At 38.0% G+C, this 27,323-nt stretch overlaps 1 protein-coding gene across 3 annotated transcripts in view; it reads left to right on the top strand.

Annotated features, from left to right (window-relative positions):
- The first annotated feature begins 7 nt into the window (after positions 1–7).
- The window catches only part of SESN1 (sestrin 1), a 124,810-nt gene continuing 97,494 nt past the window's right edge, over positions 8–27,323 (top strand). For 2 of the 3 annotated variants that reach the window (XM_055260847.2, XM_063630677.1), the window contains exon 1: positions 677–1,288. In XM_055260847.2, the coding sequence (XP_055116822.1) occupies positions 1,010–1,288 (279 nt within the window). In that variant the 5' untranslated portion in view covers positions 677–1,009. Of the gene's footprint in view, positions 1,289–27,323 lie in introns of all 3 variants that reach the window. The other variant, XM_055260836.2, reaches the window with a different exon arrangement.

Here is a 27,323-nt window from a genome sequence, read left to right as displayed (position 1 = left end):
GCCTGCCAGAGGGCGGGGCTTTTTCCTATGGCTTTGCCTCGGCGGGTCGCGTCTGCCTAGGCGGGGAAGAAGGCGCTGGGGCCGGGGCGGCTCCCGGTTTGTGCCGGGCGGAGAAAGGGGAGGGGCTGGGGGTGAGGACCCCGTCTCCCCTCCCTGCTCCCGCCCTCTGGGCTGATCCCCACCGATGGGGCTGGGCGAAGGGCGGGCTTTGCGCCTCGGGTCCCGCCGCCCCGCCAGCTCCGCGGCCCAGCCTGGCGCTCGAGGATTGCCAGGGCCGCCCTGTGCACTCTGGCTTGGCGGTGGTGGGCGAGGGCGCAGGGATCGGAGAAGTAGCGTCTTCCCGGGGGTCTCGAATTGGCGGGGCTGGGGACGCTTTTTTTCACCGCCGCCCGCCGAGACTGCGGCTGCCGGAGACTGCCGCCCTCCGACAGCGCCCAAGCCTCCGGCCGCTGCGGCCAATGGGCCAGGGTTCGGCGAGCCTTGCCTGCCGACGTGCGGCCGGCTGCTGAGGCGCTGGGAGGAGCTGCGGAGGGCGGGGACTGGTGTCGGAGGAGGGGCGGGGTGGGAACGCTGGAGAGAAACCGGTGGCTGCACAGACAAAAAAGCCCCGAATGGCTGGAGGGAGTTCAACTGTTACCAGCCTTTTGGGGCAGAGCACGGATTTGACAGCTCCACAACGTGAGGATATCCACTGACCCCCGCGAGACGGAGGAGAACGCTTCCCCGAAATTCTCTGCCCACCAAAGCCAGCGCTGCAAGGTTGCAACTTTCCCACTTTGTTTTTCCAGAAAGAAGACTGCCCTTTCGTGTACAAGGAGAGGGTGAGAGGGTGATTTAGCTTGTAGATCGGCTGAAGGCACCAGTGGTTCCAAATGTCACCCAGATGTGTGTTTTCATGACGATTTGATTTCTCTGATTTTATTTTTACATTTTTCATTTTAAAAATACAAAGTGATTTTTTGGGGCATGCTGAAAGGTAACTGAAGACCGCAAAGGAAAAACTATTGTCATGGCTGAAGGAGAGAATGAAGTGAGATGGGATGGACTCTGCAGTAGAGATTCAACTACTAGGGAGACAGCACTGGAAAACATTAGGCAAACCATTTTGAGGAAAACCGAGTATCTTCGTTCGATGAAAGAAACACCTCATCGTCCATCAGACGGGCTTTCAAATACCGAGTCTTCGGATGGTTTGAATAAGCTACTTGCTCATCTGCTTATGCTTTCTAAGAGGTGTCCCTTCAAAGATGTGAGAGAGAAAAGTGAGTTTATTCTGAAGAGCATCCAGGTAAGGAAGAGCATTTTAAATACAACTATCTCTCTAGTACAGTTAAATTTTACTTGCCATTATTCACGTTGTGTTTGTTTCTATTAGGTTGTTATTAAACTTTGATTATGAGTTTACATCTTTAAATTAGAGTGTTCTGTAAGTAAACAAGTAGTGTTTTTCTAGAGAGTTTTAGGCAGAAACTGCTTTGCTCCTGGAAGAATATATGAAAACTACAGTTAATTCCAAGTAAACACTTGGTTTTCCTTATATTTCTTTTTACATGTTGTTGGGAAATGTAGCCAGTGTGTTTTTTCACATTGTCAACAGTGTTCTGAGTGGAAAGGCTCACATTTAAAAGCCTCTAAAATGATAAAGGATATTAAATGTTTCTTAGCCTGTTCAAGATAATTGGTGGAATAATTTTCTCTTATTTTTAAAAACAAAACAAACCAGGATGTGTTCTCCAAATGCAACCTCTCTTTTTTCAAGAAGAGAATTATATAAAATAATAAAAACCTATCTTAAAAGAAGCTAACATCTTCATGTTGAAAAGGTGGACCCAGGTGGGGTATTTGATAGAAACACTTTTATGGCAAATTACTCAACCAGCTTTCTCTGTGTTTGCCTGAATTGTTTCTTTTTCACATGTGTAGCTATTTAAGATATGAGTGCAGCAGGTTAAAAATATTATAGTTTTTCCTCCATTTTGTTCATAATTTATCCTGTTTTATTACAAGGTGTCTTAGAAGACTTTTTTTTTTTAAGTTTTTAGATGTTGAGTATATTCAGTAACACCTTATATATGCTTGTCAATCTTTACATTTCTCAATCCACGTGTGTTGTCCAAAGTCCTGTATGAGAGGTTTTTAAAATTTAAAATGTACTTGGGTAACTATGTAAGTTAAAACTGACAGTTTTTATATACTGGCATGAATTTAGTTTAAAGCAGCAGAAAAATAATATCCACAAAATGAAGACTCTATTTAAGATCTTGGGATATTTCTTCTCACTAACACTTTGGAAACAATTGTTACAATTCAGAGTTACCAGAGAGGAATTAGTATACTAGGTAACTGAAGTTTACCCTTTGAAACACAAAAAGTTATTTCTATATCTTCTAGACTGTAGTGACTATAACAACCATTTTTGTCCATAATGGGGTCATCATTATGCATATCAAATATTGTTGTGCAGCAAAGGGTGGAGGACTGACTATATGATCCATTAGTTTTTATATTTTTGTGTGTAATTTTTATAGTTTTTCTGTTCTTTCCTTTGCCATCAGGATACTTGACTTTGGTCTCTTCCTGATCTTTCATTTTGCTGCTTAATTTATATTAGAGTGGGAAACCAGATAACCAATCGTGTTAAGAGTTATATTGAAAATAAAAGTAGGCAGCCTCTGGGGAGCATAGTATCAAAGGACTTCAATATAATGATAAATAAATGGGTACTGGAGTCAGAGTTGGGCTCAAATTCCACTCCTTTATTAATGTCCTTGCCTGTAACCTTGGGCAAATTCCTTGACCTTTCTTAGCTTGGATTTCCACATCTGTAAAATGGGAATAACAACACAGAGCTCTTGTGGGAATTAAATGAGATGTAAAGTACTCTGGTATATATAGTAGATGCTCCTCTCCCTTTCATAAGTGAAATACATAGACTATGCGATATATATTTCAAGACTCTTTCATCCTGCAAAAGGACTCAAGAATTTCCTGGGAACGTTCCCTATAGACTTATACTCTTTTTTTCCATCTCTGCATCTATTGTACAATTATAACAGGCAATTTACTTATATTGTGTTATAAGCACATGCTTATGTGTCTGTCTCCCATAGGAAGGCTGTGAGTTCTTAAGAGTACTGGCTGGGTCCTGGAAGCTACTAAATACATATCTGTTGGATGAACAAATTTATACTTTCTTTCTTTCTGTTTTTCATCAGTAGTCTGAATAGATGAAGTTTTCAGTTTAGGGAGTTTCCACCCCAGCGTCATTCATTTATGCTTGCAGTTATGCAACAAATGTTTATTGAACTCCTGCTGAATGTCATTCTGAGAACTGAGGACAAGTGGTAACAATTTTGACATCATACCAAAGGGAAACAGACCATAAAGAAGTAAACAAATATAAAATTTAATTTTAGATAGTAAGGGAAAGCTTTCCTGAGGCAATGACATTTAAGCAGAGACATGATAAATGAATAAATATTATCCACGTAAAGGTGAGATTTGTGAGGGGACATTCCAGACATAGGGAACGGTATGTATGAAGGCCTCATGACAAGGAGAGCAGATGAGTTCTAGGAGCTGAAAGTAATGCAATATGGCTGGGGCAGACAGTTCGAGGGTGGCGTGAATAGCTTAAGAGGACATACTCTGGAGTTTGGCAGACCTGGCTCCGATACTGTCATGTGTCATTTAATGACGGTGATACGCTCTGAGAAATGCATCGTTAGTTGGTATCATATTTGTGAGAACATCATAGGGTGAAATCACACAAACCTAGATACTACACACCTAGGCTATGTGGTATATAGCCTGTTGTTTCTAGGCTACAAACCCGTACAGCATGTCACTGTACTGAATACGCTTTGGCAATTGTAATGCAATGGTATTTGTATATCTAAACATAGAAAAGGTAGAGTAATAATATAGAATTACAACTGACCCTTGAACAGCATAGGTTTGAACTGCATGAGTCCACTTATAGGAAGATTGTTTTTTCAATAGAAGTTAGTATAAATAAGTTGGGTGGGGTGGCTCACACCTGTAATCCCAGCACTTTGGAAGGCTGAGGTGGAAAGATCTCTTGAGGTCAGGAGTTGGAGACCAGCCTGGACAACACAGCAAGACCCATCTCTACAAAAAGTTAAGAAAAAAAAATTAGCTGGGTGCAGTGGAGCACACCTGTAGTACCAGCTACTCAGGAGGCTAAGGCAGGAGGATCGCTTGAGCCCAAGAGTTCAAGGTTGCAGTGAGCTGAGATTGTGTCATTGCCGTCCAGCCCTCTGGCGACAGAGCAAAACCCTGTTTCAAACAAACAAACAAACAAAAGTTACACGAGTGTGCCTGCCTCTTCAGCCTCTCCTTCCGCCTATTCCACCTCTATCACCCCTGAGATAACAAGACCAACCCCTCCTCTTGATCCTTCTCCGCAGTGTACTCAAAGTAAGACCATAAGAATGAAGATCTTTATGATTATCCACGTCCACTTAATGAGTGGTAAATATATGATCTCTTCATTATGATTTTCTTAATAACATTTTCTTTTCTCTAGCTTATTTTATTATAAGAATACAGTATATAATATGTATAACATACAAAATATGTGTTAATTGACTGTTTATATTATCAGTAAGGTTTCCAGTCAACAAGGTTTCCAGTCAACAGTAGGCTATTGTTGGCTAAGTTTGGAGGGAGTCAAAACTTATACACAGATTTTCAACTGTGTGGAGGGTTGGCCCCCTAACCCCCTTGTTGTTCAAGGGTCAAGTGTGTAATCTTATGAGGCCACTGTTGCATATGGGGGTCCGTCATCAGCTGAAATGTTAACACAGTGTGGGACTGTACTTTATTAGCTCTACAACTTTGAATAAGTTACATAATCTCTCCTTGATTCAGTTTCCTCATCTGCAAAATGAGCATGATGCTTATGGTTCCTGCCTCACAGTGTTGCTGTGAGAATAAAATAAATGATGTTTGCAAAGCATAGCACAGTGCCTAGCATATAAATGCTCAGTTAATGTTAGGTATGCCTGCTATTACTAGGCAGAAACCAGATCCCAGAGGGGCTTATAGGCTATTTAAGGGTTGTGGACTTTATCATAGGAATAGTGGAAGCCACTGGGGGATTTTGAGCAAGGTAGAGTAGTGATTGATAGTGTGTCAGAAGGATCACTCTAGAGAATGGATTTCCATGGTCAAAAGTGGATGTGTGACATCAATTAGGAGGTTGTCCTCCTAGCCTATGACAAAAGCGATAGTGGACTAGGATGTGAGGTAGGGCAAGAGGGAGTGGGAAAAATTAAAATGGGTCTGGTAGATATCAAGGAGTTAGAAACCACAGGATATAGTATAGTTGGATTTAGAAGACGAGGAAAATAACAAAATTAAGCATGGCTCTGAAGTTTTTGGCTTGAGGTACTTGGTGAATTGTGCAATTGTTTTGTGAGACAAAAGAGTGGCAGGGGGTCAATTTAGGGGAAAAATGACTGCTGTTTTAGATGTGTTAAGTTTAAGTTGCCTATGAGACATCCAAGTAGAAATAGCTCCTAAATGAATTTCTGCCCCCGATACCACTGTTCTAGTTCTGTCATTGCTGTGTCTCCTTCTCCAGATTAAACTCACCCTCCACTTTTATATCTATCCTCCATATAGCTGTAGAGCCATTTATCTAAAATGAAAATCTATGTAACTTTACTGGCAAAAGCCCTTTAGAATAGAATTGAATTTAAACTTCTTAATGTCACATAGTACCTAGCATTATCTGGCTTTCACTTACGTCTCCAGCTTCACTGCCTACCATTTTAGCGTCAGCCTCACGTGAGAAAGCAAATATTAATTCAAATGTAGCACACCATAATGCTTTCTGTTATTCATTAGTAAAGCAGCAAAAGCTGTGGTGCATATGCAATTTCTGCAGCTGCTCCTGAAAGCCCTTAATTGCTATAGGTCAGCTCAGAGAGCTATAGTTGGCAAGGGAGAAATGATGACAAGGTGGTAGAATGAATTCAATTCCAAATAGCTAAATCTGTTAAAAAAAAAAAAAAAAAAAATGGACACATTAGGAGATAACGTGTTTTGTTTATACCCCAGTTCTCAATTTACTGATTCCACATCAGCATGTTTAAATGTATTCACATTTTTGAGAAATATTCTGGGCCAGGCAGGCACTGTACTTGGGACTTGAAGATCAGTAAGAGTTCCACTTTACTAATATAGTCTACTGGTGAACTATAGTCTTGATGATACATGTGATTAGGGAGGAAAATATGAGAACACATATGTACCAAAGATTTTGAGGCCTATCCAGAATAGCCAAGTACTTTTCCAAGAATGGTCATTTGGTCATTTTCATAAGTTTGCCAGCAATCAATATTGTCTGAAAGTAAATTGGCTTAAGATAGAAAATTTAGAATAAGCAACAAAATATTTATCTTTGGTAAGTGGGGTGGAGGAGGCTTTCATTTAGTAAAGTGATTATTACCCCCCCACCTCCAGGAGAAATGAAATTTTCGTTGCTGGGTAGGATGCACATTTATAGCTGTTAGAGTTACAGTTGGAGTTGCGGTATCTAGTTGCTATCCAATTGAGTAATAAATAGATTGAAAATTTAACAATAAATTTATTATTTCACATAATAAGTCTGGGGGTTGGCAGTTCCAACCTTGATTGATTCATTTGCTCAACTACATTACTTGTCTGCTTTCTTTTTTTGTTCTCCTTCCTCAGCATAGCAAATGATGTCTCCATTCCTACAGCATGCTATTCCAGGCACCATGTGCAGACATGACTATCTGCAGCTAAGAAGAAAAGAGTTTCTTCCCACATGTCTCACTCTCAGGGAAGAAAAGCTTTCCCAGAAACCCTCTAGCAGACTTCCTCTCAGTTTCTATTGACTGGGATTGGGTCACATGCCCTTTTCTAAGCCAGTCATTGATGAGGAAATTGGGCATTTCTATTTTTGGTTTGGACTAATCAGCATTCAGCCCCTAAGGACCAGGAGACCGCCCCCCCCTCCGCCCCACCCCATCACTTGAACAGAAAACTTCTCCATGAGGAGAAGCAGGACAGAAGGCAGTCAGGCCTAATTAGAGGCTTCCATTAAAACTGCATGTGTATCTAACTAGATAATATATCACTTGGTCTATTTATAATTTGGATCTGATTAGATTAGAAGCATACTTAATTCATTTATAGTGGGGCTATAAAATATAACAGATTGGAGACATTCTAGAAGCAGATTTGGTCTTTTTAAATGATTGTTTTGTTTTGATTTTTTTTTAACTGCCATTTAGTGAGAGCCAAAAGTCTAAGGTAGTGCATGTCAAACATTCACTGCTGACTCTTAGATATCACAGCAAATATGAGAGTCTTCTTTCAGTATTTACACTAAGCTTCTCTCTTCCACACCACTATTTTCTGGCCTTTCTTATTTTATTGATACATTGCGAACTCGGTCCCTTTCCCTCAGTAAGCCTTGTGGCTTACTTCTCATTGCCTCCTCTCATTCCTGTCTTTGACCACTTTCCTTCCTTGGTTTTGAGGCTCAGAGAATATTCTTTATTCTCAGGTTTTCTGTCCTTCTTTGGATAAAGAATGTGAAGAAATTGAAGGCAAATCTTTGACTTTTTTTTTTCTAAATTGTTTGAAGACAGAGCCAATTTTTTTTAACTTTCTGACTTATAGGAGGAATCATATCTGTACTATCTATACTCAGTGTCTTCTTTATAATATATAAATACGTCCTGTCCTATGTTTTGACTCTTCAGAAAGATCAAAATTAACAATACTCTTTATGTTTTCAGATTTCGTCTATTTTATTTTATTTATTTTTATTTACTTATTTATTTTGAGATACTGTCTCGCTCTGTCGCCCAGGCTGTAGTGCAGTGGCGCGATCTTGGCTCACTGCAACCTCTGCCTCCCGGGTTCAAGCGATTCTCCTGCCTCAGCCTCCTGAGTAGCTGGGATTACAGGTGGGTGCCACCACGCCCAGCTAATTTTTCTATTTTTAGAGGAGACAGGGTTTCACCATGTTGGCCAGGCTGGTCTTGAACTCCTGACCTTGTGATCCACCCACCTTGGCCTCCCAAAGTGCTGGGATTACCGACATGAGCCACTGTGCCCGGCCTGATTTCATCTATTTTATTCCTGTTGCAGTGCCCCCAGTGGCCTCTAACATGAAAAAAACTGATTCATTTAAAAAATATTTTTCTAACATAGTTATTTTGTTTACAAATGGGATATAGCATTTTGTACAAAGATGTTAAACACTTGCATAGTAAATTTTACTTTAAGATCATGGGTTGTTCATGACATCATAAAGGATCCTCTAAAACAATGGCTTAATTAGAATTTTTTCTCATTTTCAACACTTTATGTCCTTAAAGTGCTGTATGTGCAGACCATTCATGAAATAAAAGAATTAGAAAGTAGATGTGCTGTTGTCTTTGTTTAGAGTTATATTTATTTTTCTTTTGATAACCATTAGAAATTTGCAAAATATCTTTTTACCATTTGAATAGGTAATTTATAATTCAAACTGCTAACTTAAGGATTATTGAAACTTTGGTCTAACAGAAAGTAGCTGTGGAATCTTGGGTGTAATAAAGGATTCTTTTTGTTTTTTGAGATGGAGTCTCACTCTGTTGCCCAGGCTGGAGTGCAGTGGCATGATCTTGGCTGTCTGCAATCTCCACCTCCCGGTTTCAAGCAGTTCTCCCTGCCTCAGCCTCCCGAGTAGCTGGGATTACAGGTATGCACCACCACACCCAGCTAGTTTTTAGTAGAGATGGGGTTTCACCATGTTGGCCAGGCTGGTCTTGAACTCCTGACCTTAAGTGGTCTGCCTGCCTTGGCTTCCCAAAGTGCTGGGATTGCAGGTGTGAGCCACCACACCCGGCATAATACAGGATTCTTAATCACTTAAAATTTTAATAAAATGGGCACTACTTCGGGTTATGTATTAATCATGAAGAATTTTCTAATTTAAAAATAGGCAGTGTTTATGTTGCAGCAAATTAGCATGGACTGGAAGGAACCATAGACATGAGAAAAATCTTAGAATTTGTGGAAGAACAGAGTTGATGCTGGTCAGGGAGGGCAGCATGCTTAAAGTGCTTAGAAGGATGAAAGTGCTGCTGGAAGTGCATCAGCACCAAGCAAGCTTTGCCACCAATTCTAATCTCTATTTTGTCAGAATTTCTCAAATCAGTTTATTTTTTCACACCATGGTAAAATATCTAAATTTTTAAATAGAAGTCAGTGGAAAATAGGGTTTACTTGGACACATTGTTTCTAGCTCACATTTACTACATTAAGTGAGAAAGATTTGAAATGACCTTAGAGAAATTACTTAATACTTTAATTAGGCTGGCATAATATACTCAGGAAATCAGATTTCAAGGATTCTTCAGAATATTTGGTGAATGTATTTCTTTGTGTGTGTGTGTGTGTGTGTGTGTGTGTGTGTGTGTGATGGAGTCTCACTGTCGCCTAGGCTGGAGTGCAGCGGCACGATCTCAGCTCACTGCAAGCTCCGCCTCCCGGGTTCACCCCATTCTCCTGCCTCAGCCTCCCAAGTAGCTGGGACTGCAGGTGCCTGCCACCACACCCAGCTAATTTTTTGTGTTTTTAGTAGAGATGGGATTTCACCGTGATAGCCAGGATGGTCTCGATTTCCTCACCTTGTGATCCGCCTGCCTCGGCTTCCCAAAGTGCTGGGATTACAGGCATGAGCCACCGTGCCTGGCCAGTGATTGTATTTCTAGGGGCATTGACACACTAGAAATTTAGGTGTGAAAACCTTAGCTAGATAGTCACACTATGGGAACATTATTTTTATGCTTGTTTTTTTTCCTGTTGGTTGTTACACCAAGTTAAGCCAGTGTCAGTAAAGATACATGTACCATAAAGTAACTGTATAAAAGAAAAAAAAACTTTAAAAGATGCTTGTTTTTTTAAAAGTGCTTTTTTCACTGGAGATACTTTGAGAGTTTCTGTAGGGTGACTATTAGGAGCATTTATTAGATTTTCCCAGTTGGTATTTTATTATTAAAATCTATTACGGGTAGACTCACAGTTTGTGGCACACTTTTCAAATAAATAGATTAAAAACAACCTTTAGTTCATAACAAAAAAATTCATGTTAAATTTGGCAACATGATAATTATCTGTCTTCTTATGTTCTAATGTCTTTTATATGAAGAAATCTGATAGATTGTAATGAAATAGGGCATTACCTTGGAAAAACTAGATACTTTTAGCTTTATATTTTACATAAATATTACCTTATTTTTAATTTTAAAAGTTAGAGGTCTTCTTAGAATTGTAAATTATTTATTATAAAATCACCTTAGGACAATTCCTAAGCTTTTATTTATTTTTTGTTTCTTTGTTTTATTTTCTTTTGTTTTGTTTTTGTTTTGAGACAGACTTTCGCTCTTGTTGCCCAGGCTGGAGTGCAATGGCGTAATTTCAGCTCACTGCAGCCTCCCCCTCAGGGTTCAAACGATTCTCCTGCCTCAGCCTCCCAAGTGGCTGGGAATACAGGCGCCCACCACGACACCCAGCTATATTTTTAGTAGAGGTGGGGTTTCACCATGTTGGCCAGGCTGGTTTCCAACCCCTGACCTCAAGTGAACCGCCTGCCTCGGCCTCGCAAAGTGCTGGGATTACAGGCGTGAGCCACTGTGCCTGGCCTAATTCCTAAGCTTTTAAACAATACTAAAGGGAAAAAAAATTATGACATGAGCTTTGTGGTTTATATTACCCAAATAAACTTTAATATGTATATTTAATCATTTATTGAATATACATATTCATTTAGTGAATAGTATTTAGTATTTTAACTTAAAAGTTGTTTAAATTGGCAAGCTGACAAATATATATGCCTTGAAAAATTAACCATATGGCGAGGATAGTTTATTACTTTTATTGTAATATTCAGTAAAGTCTAATTAGAATCTTAGTTTACCTTTCTAAAAGCGAGCATTTACTGTTTTGATACCTCTGTGTTTGACAAGCACTGCACACTTGTCTTTAAATTTTACATGATTTCATTTTCTAGCTAGTTGGCAGGTGTTAGCTGTCTATAATTATAACTGAGTAATTTTTCAAATGCTATTCATAGCCTAAACACAGCAAGAAATTCTTCCAATCATGTGATAAAAACTGAGCCTTGCAAAATAGTGGTAGAGTGATATGTTCAATGGTACCGAAGGACATATTTAAGAGAAGCCTTTCAAAAGTAAAAAGTAATTTAGATGTTAGGGAGACAGGTTTTCTCACAGTGTAAGATCTCTCAAAGTCATTGATAGTGATTATACCTCAAATTAAGATGATCTACTTTCTCATTGAACAGGTTAAGGTATACATTGACTGACTTAAATTATAACATATGACCTTTGTTGATGACAGTCATTCTGAGTATGAAAAACTGAAATTTTATTGAGACAATGTAAATTTTACTATTGAACCTAATGAATCATTTCTTCTCATTTCATTCATTAGATTTGTGTATGTGTGTGTACCTGCTATCTGCCAAACCCTATGCTTATCTATTTTTTGACATGGGAAAGAAAAGGCTATATATTTCACTTAAGTTTAATAAAGGTTATACTTTAAAAAACAAAAGAAACTTTTTATTTCTGGTTTACTTTATTTCCTAACCATCTATTCTAAGTATCCAGAGTCTCACTTTGACTAGAGATCTTACTTCAGAATGGTGTAAAGATCATGTTGAATTTTCTTACCGGCCATGTGCTCATGAATAAATTAACCTCTACAGTCTCAGTTTCCTCATCTAGTAATTGACATTTTATTATCTCCCTTGTGCTATGGTTCTAAAAATTAAGAGATGACATTGATAAACCATTTTGTAAACTTTAGTATACTGTACAAATTTAACTATGAATAAACTCTTTGAACCTTTGTTTACTTATCTGTAAAATGAGAATAATAATACTTCATACAGTGGGTTAGAGAATTATTTGAACGTGTAAAGCATGTAGAAGTAAGCCTAACACATAGTAAGTGCACAACAAATATTGATCATGATTGTGATGGTGATGATAATGATGCATTTGATCTAGGTCTTCCATCTAATGAGTCAAACTTGAAATTGCCATTAGTTTATAAATGGATAGGCTTGATTTTTATGTGATTGACTTTCATACATCCTGCACTTTATCCACATGTATTGAAAATCCCTAATTGCCTTTTGTACATTAAATTCCATTTTAATACATCATGTCTTAGGTTTCCACTGCCCCAGTGTAAGTGTTAGTAGTTGCCCAAAGTGACAGCAGATCTGGAGCAACCAGCCCTTCATTGGAGTCTGGCATCATTCTGGTATGCCAGCATGACACCAGCAGGGAGAGGTTGCAGAGAGGCAGCTGCATGGATCATCCAGGTGATCAAGTGCACGTGGAGAGGCCCACGGCCAAAGTTTGTGCTTCAGTACCTGGACAGTATTGGAGGATAATGGTCAAGACCATGGGCTGTGAAGTTAGTCAGACCGGGTTTAAGTCCTGCTCTACCAAACTGTGTGACTGGGCAAGTTACATAACCTCCTTAAGCCTCAGTTCCCTTACAGAGTTATGAGCAATGCTTACTGGGACCCAGTAAGCACTCAGTGAATGTAAGTACTTAGTATTCTATTTTGCCTCCTTCCTCTAGGGGAAGAGATAGGAAGTTGAGCCCTCTAGCACTATATGCCCTTAAAGCCCCCAAGTCTCCAGGCAACTGAGAAAGTTTTAAGCTACTTTGAAGGTTCATTGGTCCTAGGGGAAATAGTGCCTCTAGGAACTATAAGAATTTTATAAATATTGTTTTAGCTCTCTGGGAACTGGATTTCCCTTACACTGTGTTAGTCTCTTATTTCACTTATAAACATTTAACTTTCAACATGTCTTCAGGGACACATAATAGAGGAAAGCAAGTGATTGTTTGTATGCCGGTATTGCCAGTAGGCAACCAAATACTCTGCTCCTGGTTGATTCATGTCTAGTACTCCAAGCAAGTTATCTACTACAGAAGTTTCTTTCCTTGACAGTCTAATGAGGACATTAGAGCTGCCCTATCAGTGTTTCTACTGTGCTTCCCCCAATGGGAGCTTGACATATTAAGCAGAAAGTCTTCAAAACGGTGCTTTCTGTATTAGACAGCCCGATATAATTTAGAAGAAAGGAACTAAGCAAGGTTGAATTTGCTTGGTAGTATGTGGCAGGTGTCTTTGGGGCTCCTGCTGAGCTCCCATGCCTGCTCTTTTGTCTTCTATGACTTGGGGTGGATAGGAGGGGAGGGGCAGAGGTGGCGCCAGACTTTCCTGTCTGCTTTAAAATGTGCCATGGGATTGGAATCAAGTTGTGTTAAAGAGCCATTAGCAGTCTGTATGCTTTTGAAAATAAGAAGAAAAGGCATTCTGTATGCCACACCTAACCCTTAGCCCTTTTCATGTAATAATTCATTCAACCTTCCCAACATTGTGTGGGTAGATATTTTTATTCCCATTTTATCTGTCAAGAAAAAACAAGGCCCAGATGGGTTAAAAACTTGCCCAGGTTATCATAGCTGATGCAAGTTGAATATGTCTTATCCAAAATGCTTAAGACCAGGCTGGGCACCATGGCTCACACCTGTGATCCCAGGGTTTTGTTGGATTGCTTGAGCCCAGAATTCAACACCTGCTTGGGCAACATAGTGAGACCTCATCTCTACAAAAAATACAAACATTAGCTGGGCATGGTGGTGCATGCCTGTGGTCCCAGCTACTTGGGAGGCTAAAGTAGGAGGATTGCTTGAGCCCAGGAGGTCAAGGCTGCAGTAAGTCAAGATTGCACCACTGCACTCCAGTCTAGGCAACAGAGGGAGGCCCTGTTTCAAAACAAAACAAAATGCTTGGGACCAGAAGTGTTTCAGATTTCAGATTTTTTTTTTTTTTGATTTTGGAATATTTGCATATGTATAATGAGATATCTTCAGGATGTAACCCAAATCTAAACACAAAATAGGTCTGTTTTATATATACCTTATCACATAATCTGAAGGTAATTTTTATGCAATACTTTGAATAATTTTGTGCATGAAATAGTCTGTATTAAGTACTTGTGTGTGGAATTTTTCTACTTGGGGTGTCGTGTCAGTTCTCAAAATGTTTCAGACTTTGGAGCATTTGGGATTTGGGATTTTTGGATTAGAGATGCTCAATCTGTAACAGGAGGAGTCAGGTTTAAAACCCAGGCTGTGAGACTCAAGAGTCTGTGCTTTCCAACATTGTACCTCATTATCTGAATAAAAATTTAACGTTAAGATTCCTAACAGTGAAAATATATTACTTTCTTTCCCAAATTATTTTCCTTCAAGGTAAAACTTAAAACTTTTCTAGGGGAAACCACATTCTCAGATGTTATTAAGTTGCATATCAAATTCTTATTTAAACCTTGACCCATGTTGAAATTGCATTTGAACCCTACTGAATCTTCACATTTCACTGTGGTGTATAATTCTCATTGTGTTGTCATTATAAAAGTTGCCTGATCGCAAGGAGTCTGTGGACTGTGATCCTGGAAATATGGTGTATAAAAGGCTTATTTTTATATTAAGAGATTCCTAGTAAGATGATTTCTTTAATGCACTGCCTAAAAGAAAATTTGGTATATTTCCATGAGCAATAGACTCAAGATTAGCTTTGAAAGTTAAAAGAGCATTCTCCTAGCTAGTTCATTGTTGCCATGACAGTGCTGGCAGTGCAAGTGTTGTAGTAACTCCTTGCAATGATCTTATTTTAGACCCTAACGTTTGCAGTGCTGAACGTCCCCTTCCCCGCCCCACAAGTAACTCTAGTGGAAAAGTACTGGTTTTATAACTGGCTTCTGACTTTATAGCTGAAAGACTGCACTATTGTGGGCTTGAAAAAATAGTGTAGGAGTGTTGAGTATTTTTCCTGTGGATTATAAATGTTTGAAATCTCCCAAAATACCATTTTGCATTACATGTCATACAGCAAGTTGTTTATAGCTAAAAAGAAAAGGGGACTCAATTGTCTTTAGAAATCAAGCCTAGGTTGTATAATTACATTGAGCTCATACAGAAATCATTCTCCCATTTGTATGCCCATGCATACTTCAGATTCAACTTATTCTTTTATTCAGTTATTATGGAAAATTTTCATTAGAATCATAAAGGATTGTGTTTAAACAATGTAGAAAAGTACTTTTTTGCATCCCTTTCATAATTCAGCATTTATTTACTTAAATTGTAACATTTTAATCTTGATTTCTTAAAAAGCAAACTCACCTAAGTTATATAATGTTCAGAAATTACTCAATTTGAACTGGGTACCCGAACCAACATAATTGTTGAGGCATTTTTAACTTTGTTGCTTATGTGTTTTAAATTAGATTTTAAAATACCTCATTGAGATTTTCTAATTGTAAATCCTATTATAACAGTGCCATTAAGCACAAAATATTTGCAAATTTATAAGAGTAAATGCCATTTTTATCCTTTTGCATACCATTTGTTAGGTCAGAGTTTTGATATGTGCACTAAAAATCTGCTATAGCATGATGAAACAAAATGATTTTGGCAACTGACCTTGTCAAGGAAGATGGAAAGTCTATTATACCTCATTAGTGACAACTGCTTTTTTCTTAAATACTACATTAAAGCTTAGTTCATCTTCCTTAGGTGTTAAAGATTTAAACATATCTTGCATGATTGGGCCTGTATTGAATATTAGAGTATGAATATCAGACAATCCCTTTTGTTTCTTTTTTTTTTTTTTTTCAGTTTAACACAGAAAAATAACTTTATAAGCAAAAATTTGACCCCAGGCTAGAATTGCATTTGGCCTTTCCACCAGGCAATGAGAATTTATCAGAAGTGTGTTTATTTTTATTCTCTTAGTGGTAATTATTCAGATAAAGAAGTATCCAATTCCAGTCTACAATGGTCTTTGATGTCTCCCTCTTTGAATTTGGAAGTAGATGTATAGTAATATATGAAGATTCAAACCTTGAGATAAATATTCTTTTATTTCATACAATATACTCATATTATTTTAATTGGTCAGAATGAGACTAAATTATGATTAGTTCTTTTATCTTGTTAAAATACAGAATTAAAGGGTTGTTATTTTTTTTCCCTGAATCCCACAGCACCTCTATAGCAGAACTCCCTCTCCACCTAAGGCTGAAATAAATATGCTTTTTAAAGATAAGGTTAGAATTCATTTAAAATATTTCTTTATGTGTGACACTGTTTTGGCATTGTGGGGGATGTAAAAACAAAAGAAAACAACTACTGCCCTTAAGAATTTTGTAGTGAAAATCGAAGAACAAATTAAGACTGGCAAAAAATGTGAAATTTTATGTTAGTGTGTTGACAACAGTGCAGCTGTTGGTGGGACAGTGCATCATACAGCCAGACTTTCTAGAGGGCAGTTTGAATATTAGTCCAAACCTTAAAAGTGTGTACATGTTAATATATTTATGATATAAATGTATTATCTATATGTCTTTTATATGCAAGTGGGTAATTAAATATCAAACAGCAGGGATTATAGATAAAAGGATTATTATTTATATTTATATTTTATTTTATTTTGAGACAGTGTCTTACTCCATCACCCAGGCTGGAGCACAGCGGTGTGACTATAGCTCACTGCACCTTCAATCTCGGGTTCAAGCGATCCTCCCACCTCAGCCTCTTAAGTAGCTGAGACTACAGATGCACACCACTGCACCCAACCAATTTTTAAGTTTTTTGTAGAGACAGGGTCTCATTATGTTGCCTAGGCTGGTCACGAACTTATTATAATTATTGAAAATTGTTTTAAAATGCATGTATAGGAAAAGAAATAAATATACAAATTTAAATAGAAAAGACAGCTTTAAAATAGTATGTAAAATATTTATTTTTATAGAGAAGAGGGAAAAGTCAGGAAACTCTCATGCACCAAAGTATTAACCATAGTTCTCTTTTAGAAATAAGAGTTATTGGTGATTTAAATTTTTCTTTGAATAATGGTAATCATTAGTAATTAATTTTTGATATGACTTAATTTAAAAAAATTAAAATCACTTAAATTTATTGAGTGTTTACCATATGGCATTGTGGTAAGCATTTTACATATAACATTTGCAGTGTTTCCATGGGTTACAGGTTTTGAGGAAGAGATCTTTCCCAAACAAAAGAAGTACACAAATATATATGAACCCACTCACTATAATGTAAGATTAAGTTTCTGATTTATTTAGTCAAGGAAACGGGAACCTCCTAGGCATTCTCATTGAGAAGAAGTACTTGCAGCCACCTTAGTGCTCTTTCCTTGGACCCCAGGGTTCCCAAAGGTGAGGTGCAGCTACTGGTGACACTGTCTGATCATGTGGGTCACACCAGATCTGCAAAACTCAGTTCACGCCATACTATTGTCTTTTTATATTTGGGGTTTACATTCATATTCTGGATGAGTTTACACAACTATCTGTGCACTTTCTCTGAAGTCTCATTTCCCTGCAATCTCCAATTTTATACCTACAACAATTCTGGGAGGTGAGTTTTAGATTTTATAGATGAGGAAACAGACCCAGAAAGATGAACTTAAATAGTGAATACTGGAGTCAGGAGAAGGCATGTCTGATTTCTAAGTCTCTGTTCTTAATCACTAGTCTATTTTCCTATAGTTTTTTTGGTTTTTTTGTTTTTGCTTTTTACAGTGAGCATGTATTATTTTTGTATTGGAAAACAAAATCAGTGGGGAAAAAGTATGTGAAATGTAGAGTGATACAGTACAGTCATGTGTCACATAATGACATTTCAGTCAACAGACTGCATATACAATAGTGGTCCTATAAGATTATAATATATTTTTACTGTACTTTTTCTATGTTTAGATATGTTTAGATACAAAAATACTTATTGTGTTAGAACTGCCTACAGTATTCAGTCCAGCAACATGCTATAGAAGTTCACAGCCTAGGAGCAATAGGCTCTACCATAAAGCCTAGGTGTGTAGTAGAGTTTACCCTCTAGGTTTGTGTAAACACACACGGTGATTTTTGCACAAAGATTAGATCACATAACAACACACTTCTCAGAATATATTTGTGTCATTAAACGAAGCATAATGTAATTATGCTTCTTGGGACTGTAATTCAGAGCAAGGAAAGATCAGGATGGGTTGGGATAATAAAGACAGCTTAATAGAGCAAATAAATTTTACTGTAATAATTAACTTTTATTCTCAGTTTGTCTGTCGTTCACACAAGTATACACTGCCTCTATCCTCAACATGCCTAAACCAAATCTTGGATGACTGGCTGGAAGTAATTAATGCTCTGTTGTTGTTTCCTGCAGACTAAGTTTTGGCCTCATTTTTGTTTCCTTTTTGTGGCCCCCTTTTATCTTCCTTGCGCCATCTGTCACTGCCTGTATGAACATGTAACTATAACTTGTATCAAAGCTCCTCACTACATTGATGGGCATTATAAATAAAACAATTCCAATAAAACAAGTTTCCATAAAGTAATACCCTCATAATTTAAAGACTGAGATGGCCAAAAGAAGTTGTAAAAGTTACATTAAAGAATTGAAGTTTCCCTAGAATGTTACTATGCTTGACATTCAAACTCATACACTTATACTATATTGAAAACTTATTGAAAGAAAGTAGATTCTTACCAAGCAAATTAAACTTACAGCATAAACTAGGACTGATATTCAGCCAGTATGCATTGGCACAGCAGTATTTGTTAAAATACTGAACTATTTTCATACTAGTTGGTAAATAGTAAATAGAAGCTGCAAACCACAGTACAATTAATGATACATAATAAAGATGGATGATTTATCTTAGAAACCACACATGCACTTAGATTCCAAGCTGGTCTGGTCACTGAAGCATGGAACTAGGAAGTTTGCTCAAACATCGTATTATTTATTTCAGATGTTGGGGAAAGTGCAGAAGCCCTTGGATAATAGAGAGAGACTATGCAGTGAACTGGAGAGGACCTAATCTGTAAAAGTGTCAGTCATGTCAAAGGGAGGAGCAGGGTCCAGGCTTAGGTGGTGACTGCAGAGGCTGCCACAAGCCAAGGAAAAAGACCCTCAGAGTCATTCCCTCTGGGGTCAGGGAAGGGGTGTTGAGGAGCTTTTATTTTTTTAACAACTGAATTAGTTTTTTATAGCCTCATTACAAATTTGGTAGTTTAAAACAACACACAACTATTATTTCACAATTTCTGTGAATTAGGAATCTGCTTACACCTTAGCTGGGATCTCTGTTTCAGGGTCTCCTATAAAGCAGCAATTACAGTATCTGCCAGGGCCGTGGTCTCATCTGAAGGCTCAGATTGGGAAGAGTTTTCATCCAAGTTCATTCAGATGATGTAAGATTCAGTTCCTTGCAGGCTAGTGGATTGAGGGCCTCAAGTTCTTTCTTATGTTAGCTGGAGGCCACCCTCAGTTCTTTGCCGCATGGGCCTTTCCATTTGCTTCTTCAAAGGAAACGTGAGGAGCTAGAGAGAGTACTAGCCTGAGAAAGAGTGCCAGCAAGACAGAAATCAGTCATTTATAGCCTAATCTTGGAAAAAAACATCCCATCACTTTTACCTTAATCACTTCATTAGAAACCAGCCAACTAGGTTTAGTCCATACTCAAGAGGAACAGATTACAGAAAAGAGTGAATACCAGGAGGATCATTAGGAACAATTTTAAAAGCCATTGGGAACCATTACCCTAACAACCTATCTCCTGAAGCTAGGAGTTAGGAAAAGAGTCCTTCCTGCATACTATGAAGAGAGCTGTGATTTAGGGTATATGCTTAGGAACCTGATAAATGTCAGAATAGAGTGTGCTTCAGCTAGTGATACTATGAGTCCAGTCTCGACTTCTTCCTACCTTTGCAACCATTCTCCAGATAAAGGAGCCTCACACCAGTCTGAACAATAGATGCTTTACCCCAGTGTCTGCCCCCTCACTAGGTGGGGCCCACCAAGCCTCAGTGAGAGAGGCCTGCCTGGCTCTAGCAGTTTCTTCATCTTCCTCGTTCTTCTTCCTTTCCTCCGTGACTCTTGTTGACCATTATTCCTATGAAACTTTAGGAAATGTTTTACTTCCCATTCTTGGTACCAAAAGCAAAACAGCATTTGTCCAAAAGGTAGGAAATGGCAGTCAGCTTTCTTTTCATCATTTGATAATTCTCTAGTGAGCTGTGAGTCAAATCTCTTCTGTGTCTATGATTTGAGGGAAAGAGAATTAAAAGCAAATCCCAAAACTTTAATGAGCATTCTCAAATGAATAAGGAGTGAGATTAAATATTAAGCAAACCTAAATTGTATTCAGATCACCCAAATTCAAGTTGGTGTACTTTACTATCAATTTTGTGTTATCTGTAAGGAACAGATGAAATAATTTTATCTTTTTTTACTTTATAAACCATAATTCTTATGTATTTTGGCTATTGTAGAGCTACCCACAAATGATTACATAATTTATAGCAATTTATTTAAAAAATTTAACCCACTGAATACAATGTTGAGACGAGAGCTTTTCAATGACAGAGAAAGCTCTTGATTTTAGTAAAGAAATAAATTATCATATTTATAATTTTCTCATTTCATTTTTAGCATCTTGGCCAAATGTTTTATTAAAATTAAACTATTTTTAATGTATATTTTAAATCTAGAAGGGATGTATACATACATGTATATACACACATATATACAGTTATGTGTTGTGTAATGACAGATATATTCTGAGAAATGCATTGTTAGGCAATTACATAATTGTGCAAACATAGAATGTACTTACACAAATATAGGTGGTATAGTCTACTACACATCTAGGCTATTGCTGTTAGGCTACAAACCTCGATAGCACGTTACCGTACTGAATAGGCAATTGTAACACAATGGTATTTGTGTTATCTAAACACAGAAAAGGCACAGTAAAAATGTCGCATAATAATTTTATGGGATGACCATAGTATATATGGTCCATTGTTGACCAAAATGTTATTATGTGACACATGACTGTATGTCCCAATACTAATAGCGGTTATCTCTCTTGGCAGTGGTTTATACTTTTCTTAATTTTTCCAAAATTTCTATAATGGGTTAATCTATTATGATGAGACCAAACACATGTCATGAAAAAGAAAATAAGTCAAAACACCACTTTCTATTCATAGAAGAGTGGCTTTAAGGTAAGTAGAACTTCAGTAAACTGTACTCTCTGAAATGTCTCTTCTAATATGGTATATACGAACTTTTAAAGCTGAGATTCTTTTATTTAGAAATAACTTTCTTTCAAACACCTTGGCTGTTAATGAAGAATATTTTTTCCTAATGAGTTTTGCATTTGTGGGTTTTTCCCCTTTGTGTTTACACTGAATAAAAATTTACTCCTAATTCTCAGCTTGTAGCTTTTGTGAGCACTAGATGGCACTCTTGCTCAACCAAAATCTAGTTTATCGCCCATATTTTGGTGCTGTGGATCTTGGGAGAAGACGGGTTTGCAATGTCACAACACTTATGTTTTTAAAGGCGGGTTGGGGAAAAGAGAGCAAAGTTTCCAAGTTTAAATAGCCGAGCTTAACTGATTTAGTTTTTCCATCTATTGAGAAAATAACCATATAACAACGATATCAGTCATTCATTTCACAAATATTTTTTGAGCACCTACTATCTTTAGTACTGTTCTAGGTACTCACATGCACTAAAGGGAAAAATAGATAAAAATCACTACCCTCGTAGAGCTTACATTCAAATGCTTGGATTTTTTTTTTTGCAGGTGCCACTTTAAACTCTGTACATGCATTCACCCATTTAATAAGAGGAGGCTGAGACACAAAGAGGTTATCTAATTTGCCCCTATTCACCTAGCTAGTGCAGATGGCAGAGCAAGGATTCAAACTCAGACATTTGGTCTCCAGAGTTTATTCTGTTAATTTCAATACTATACTGCCTCTTGAAACTAAAAAAAAAAAACACTTTATTTTTTATTCTATTGAATACAAATAATAAAAATTTACCTATTTATAATTTTTTCTAAATCTGCTTAATTCAAATATCTTTTCTATTTTATTAAAAAAATTGACTAGATAAAATGTCTGTATTTTTTGGTGATTCGTAGTCAACTATTATGTTGCCTTCGCTCTCTTTCAAGTCACAAACACAGCTGGCCTTAAGTATATATTTAAGCATCTTTATATTCCTATTTACTTTAAACTCCTTGAATTAGCCATGCAATAATTTGGATATGTTGTATTAAGAGCTCTACCACATTATGATTCAGTCATTGTATAATTAAACATGAGGCATCAAGAATCAAAAGTTACTGTTTTACTTGCCTGCTCTCTCCATTGTGTCATTTTACATTTTAGTAGTACTATGTTTTGTTTATTAAAAAAAGTAAAATCAACAATATACTATGAAGCTGAAAAATGATACAGAAGCCTAAATCATTTCTTAGTCTAGAGATGCATTTCAAGATTTTTAGAGGGCAGAAGTAACAAATTTACCTTTCTCTAAAAACATGTGACTTAGGGAAATTATGCTTGCGTTTCTCAAGGATCGGAGTTGTATTCTACAACATACTTGTTGTAAACTACTGACTATAGAAGGGAAATCACCCACTATACAATAAAAATATTTATGGCTAATTCACACATAGATAACCTATCATTGAAACTTGCCTTTCAGGAAGCTGAAATAACTAATTCTTAGCAGCTAGCTAAGTCATTTTTCTTTTTTGTTGCAGAACTGTGTTAGAGGACAAAGCTGAGTTTTTGAAATGCTAATAATTAAGAGTTAACTGTGTTTTAATTAAATTAAGTAATTAGTGAAAGAGGATCACTCCCTTCACCAGGGAGAAGAAAGTTTTCAGAGCAGAGATTTATTTTGGAAGATGCTACAATGTAAGCATTCTCAAATTGAGGATTATTGCTATTTTGGGTGTCTGAACCCCTTAAGTTGCATGCAAAACTGTGTACTCACTTGCATTTTTCTTGGGAGAGAGCCCGTGTTTTATCAGATTTTCAGAGATTGTGATCTTAAAAGATTAAGAACCATTGCTAAAACAAGAGTGACCTGCTACATGTTAAACTTATTTTCCTTAAACTTTAGAGAAAAATTGAAGTGATTGAAATTGGGGCGTTTTAAACCAACAAAGGGAAATTTTTGTTGACTAAATGTTAGCTCATGCCTCTGAGTCTGCTGAGTGAGTACAAGACACATTCTTGCAGTGTGTCTGGTGAATATTTGTACTTGAGTTTCTTATGATGCTGGTCTTAAACTGGCAGGCCCACACCTGGCAGTTTACAGGTTAAAAGTTTAAGTCTGGCTTCCAGAATATGAAAACACAGGGAGCTCGGCTGAGCACAGCAGAGTTGCAGCCCTCATGTAACATGAACAGGAAATACATATTAACACAGAAATTGATCCTAGACTGCCAGGGTCCATATCCTGATTCTGCCTGTCTAACCTCAAGGAGGTTACTTACCATCTCTGAGCTTCAGTTTATCATCAGCAAAATGAAGATAAAGGGACCTTCATCTCTTTAAGGTACTTAGCGTTGTGCTTGTCTTAGAACTTAGTATGGTAAAAAAAAAAAAAAACAACAACAAAAAACAACTATCTTTGTATATGCCTTAGTTATCTAAAATAGCACCTCTTCTTACCCTCTAGATCCTTACCTTGATTCATTTTTCTTCTTTGCCCCAAACACGACCTGAACTTGTTATTTACTTATATATTCATTCTGTCTGCCCTAGTAGGTTATAAGCTCCAGGAAGACCGAGACTTTTTCTTGTTCATTGCTGTACCCTCTAGGCCAGTGCTATCACATACATTGTCCAATAAATGTTTGTTGAATGAATGAATAATGTTAGCTATTATTATTACTTGGCAGTCTCTACCCACCCTCCCTCCCATCTGCATGGACTGGCTGTAGCTTTTTCTTTTTAAATGAGATGGGTAAACCAGGAGGAAAACCTCCTTCCCTACCTGGGTAGCTGAAGTCATAGCTTCAAAAGGAATATTAATTTCTTTTTTTTTTTTTTTTTTTTTTTGAGACGGAGTCTTGCTCTGTCTCCCAGGCGGGAGTGCAATGGCGCGATCTCGGCTCACTGCAAGCTCCGCCTCCCGGGTTCATGCCATTCTCCTGCCTCAGCCTCCCGAGTAGCTGGGACTACAGGCGCCTGCCAACACGTCCGGCTAATTTTTTGTATTTTTAGTAGAGATGGGGTTTCACTGTGTTAGCCAGGATGGTCTCGATCTCCTGACCTCGTGATCCGCCCGCCTTGGCCTCCCAAAGTGCTGGGATTACAGGCTTGAGCCACCGCGCCCGGCCTTAATTTCTTATATGCTCTTACTACTCAAGGTGTAGCCTGTGGGTCAGCAGCATCTGTATCACTTAGGAAAGATATTGGAAATGCAGAATCTCAAGCCTCACCCCAGTTCTGCTGGATCAGTCTTGAATCCCCAAATGGTTCTAATGAATGTTATAGTTTGAAAAATGCTATGTTGACCACTTTAAGAATTTTGGATTTTATCTTAACAGTAATAGAGAACCACTAAAATCCTTTAGGTTGGAGATTACATTTTCAGGTTTTTGATTTAAAGTGATTAACTTATATTAGAAACAGTAGTTGTCTTTGGAAAAAGTAGCCATTGGCTGGGGACAGGAATGGGTCCAAGGCTTTTTACTGTATACCTTTTCATAAGCCCATTTCAACATGGTGGGCCCTGGCCAGCAGGTGGCCTGTCTATGCTGTTCTCCCACCCCAATCCCACTCAACCCTACGCTATGAAGGATAGACACCCTGCCCTCACATCAGCTGCTGCACACCCCACATACAGCTGCTGCCTGTCCACTTTCTGAGCCTAAAGTTGCATACTTGCGCCTTGTGTTCAGCCATAGGGAGGACAACCCATGTATAGGCCCAGAGAGCTGGCTCAGCCCATTTGAGTAGAGATTCCTAGGGTTCCAAGTACCTGAAGCATAATCTGGGTGGGCACATGCCCTAGTCCTGTGGACTTCATCTCTCAGAGGGGTGCAGCTGGAGGAGGTCCACAGCAGGCCCTCTAAAGTGTAGGGGCCCCACTGTCTGGGTCTCAGGGACTTAATGCTCTTTTGCACTTCCTACATTCAAATCATATGAAAGTATTTTGTTCAGTGTGAATCTGTTACCTACACTTAAAAAAATAAAATGGAACATTAAAATAAAATGGTGGTTCTTGTGTGGGGCATGGATAGGTACAACAAAGGGAGCATGAAGACCAGTTAAAAAACTATTGCAGTGTTTCAGCAGTAGGTGATATAATGCTTGGATTAGCGCGATAATAAGCTGTGATTTCATCATATTTTTTAAGTAATTCATTGCTATGTTTTTTAAGTTTCATAAGCTCAGTATTATTCATTTTCTTAAGAGTTTGTGGAGGCTGAGTGCAGTGGCTCACAACTATAATCCCAGCACTTTAGAAGGCTGAGGCAGGAGTATTTCTTGAGGCCAGGAGTTCGAGACCAGCCTGGGAAACATAGTGAGACCCCCATCTCAACAAAAATTAAAAAGTAAAAATTGGCTATGTGTCGTGGTACACGGCTGTGGTCCTAGCTACTTGGGATGCTGAGGTGGGAGGATCACTTGAACCCAGGAGTCCCAGGTAACAGTGAGCTATGATTGTATCACTGCACTCCAGTCTGGGTGACAGAGCAAGACCCTGTCTTAAAAAAAAAAAAAAAAAAAAAATTAAAGTTTGTGGGAATTAAGCTTTCTGGCCCATGAATATTTGAAGATGTTTTTACTTTTACCCCAGATTTTGTTACAGTTGATTCGAATATTAGGTTAAAATCATTTTCTCTCATAACTGTGAAGGCATTATTCCATTATTTTCTAGCATCTGGTGTTTATAATGAAAAGTCTTATGCCAGTCTCATTCTTATTCTTTTAGTATGGAACTTGTTTTTTTGTTTATTTGTTTGTTTTATTTTACCCCTCTCTAGGAGCCTTGTTTTTCTTTTTTCCCCAACTTTTTAAAAAAACTTATCAAATAATTCAAAAAATAGTATGGAAAATACCATATACCCTTCACCTAGAGTCACGTATTGTTAACATTTTGCCACGATGGCCTTCTCTGTTTTTTTCTCTCCTTTTGCTCAACCTCTTGAAAGTTACAAACACTTCACCCCAAAATACTTTATCATGTTTTTCCTAAGAAGAAGGACATTCTGGGAACTTAAGATGCTTTTATTTATCTTTAGAGTTTGAAATTTCGGCTGGGCACAGTGGCTCACATCTGTAATCCCAGCACTTTGGGAGGCCAAGGCAAGTGGATCACCTGAGGTCAGGAGTTCCAGACCAGCCTGGCCAACATGATGAAACCCCATCTCTACTAAAAATACAAAAAATTAGCTAGGCATGGTGGCAGGTGCCTGTAATCCCAGCTACTCGGGAGGCAGAGGCAGGAGAATTGCTTGAACCCAGGAGATGGAGGTTGCAGTGAGCCAGGATCACACCACTGCACTTCAGCCTGGGCAACAAGAGTGAAGATCTGCCTCAAAAAAAAAAAAAAAAAAAAAAACCCCAAGAAATTTCACTGGTGTATGTCAGTATATGTTTCTCCCCACTATGCTTGGGTCCTTTCAATATAGAGATTGAATCTCAAATTACTCTTCTATCATTTCTTTTGTTACTTCTTCTCTATTATCTCTCTTAAGTCTGTCCTTTCTTGACCAATAGTTAAGTGTTAGACCTTCATCTTAACCTTTTTTCATATACTGTTTCTTTTTTTGTCTTTTTACTTTATATCTTGGAGAGTTCCCTGAACTTATCTTCCAAATTACAAATTTGCCCTTCAGCCTGGTTCTATTATTCAGTTCTTCTATCGACATGTTTATTTAGCAGCCATGTTTTTAACTTTCAATAACTCTTTTGTATTCTGAGATTGTTACTTTCTCTGAGCAACCAGTTCTTATGAGTATTTTATTCTCTGAGGATATCAATTAAATTTTTAATTAGTTTCTTTTTCTCCCTGCTGAATCAGCCAGGATCCTAGCAGAAAATGGATGGCACACTCAGATGGGGTGACTAAAGAGAAAAAGGACTGTCTACAAAGGTGTATGCAGTGTTAAGAGAAACCAACAAGGGATGATGGGCATTTTGAACTAGTGACATCTGGAAGTCACTGTCCCCCCCAAACTTCAGGGGCAAGGGTTGAGTGTAGTTACTGGAACTCAGTGAGGTCTGCAGCTATAAGAGAAGCCTGCCTGCCTAACAGGAACTGTGGCCTTCATTAGAGGAATATACCTACTTCTGCCTTCAGAA

This window comes from Symphalangus syndactylus, chromosome 2, assembly GCF_028878055.3.
Source record: "Symphalangus syndactylus isolate Jambi chromosome 2, NHGRI_mSymSyn1-v2.1_pri, whole genome shotgun sequence".
Classification (NCBI taxonomy): Eukaryota; Metazoa; Chordata; class Mammalia; order Primates; family Hylobatidae; genus Symphalangus; species Symphalangus syndactylus.
The sequence above is the reverse complement of the archived record's forward strand: the minus strand, read 5'-3'. Positions and strand labels throughout refer to the sequence as shown.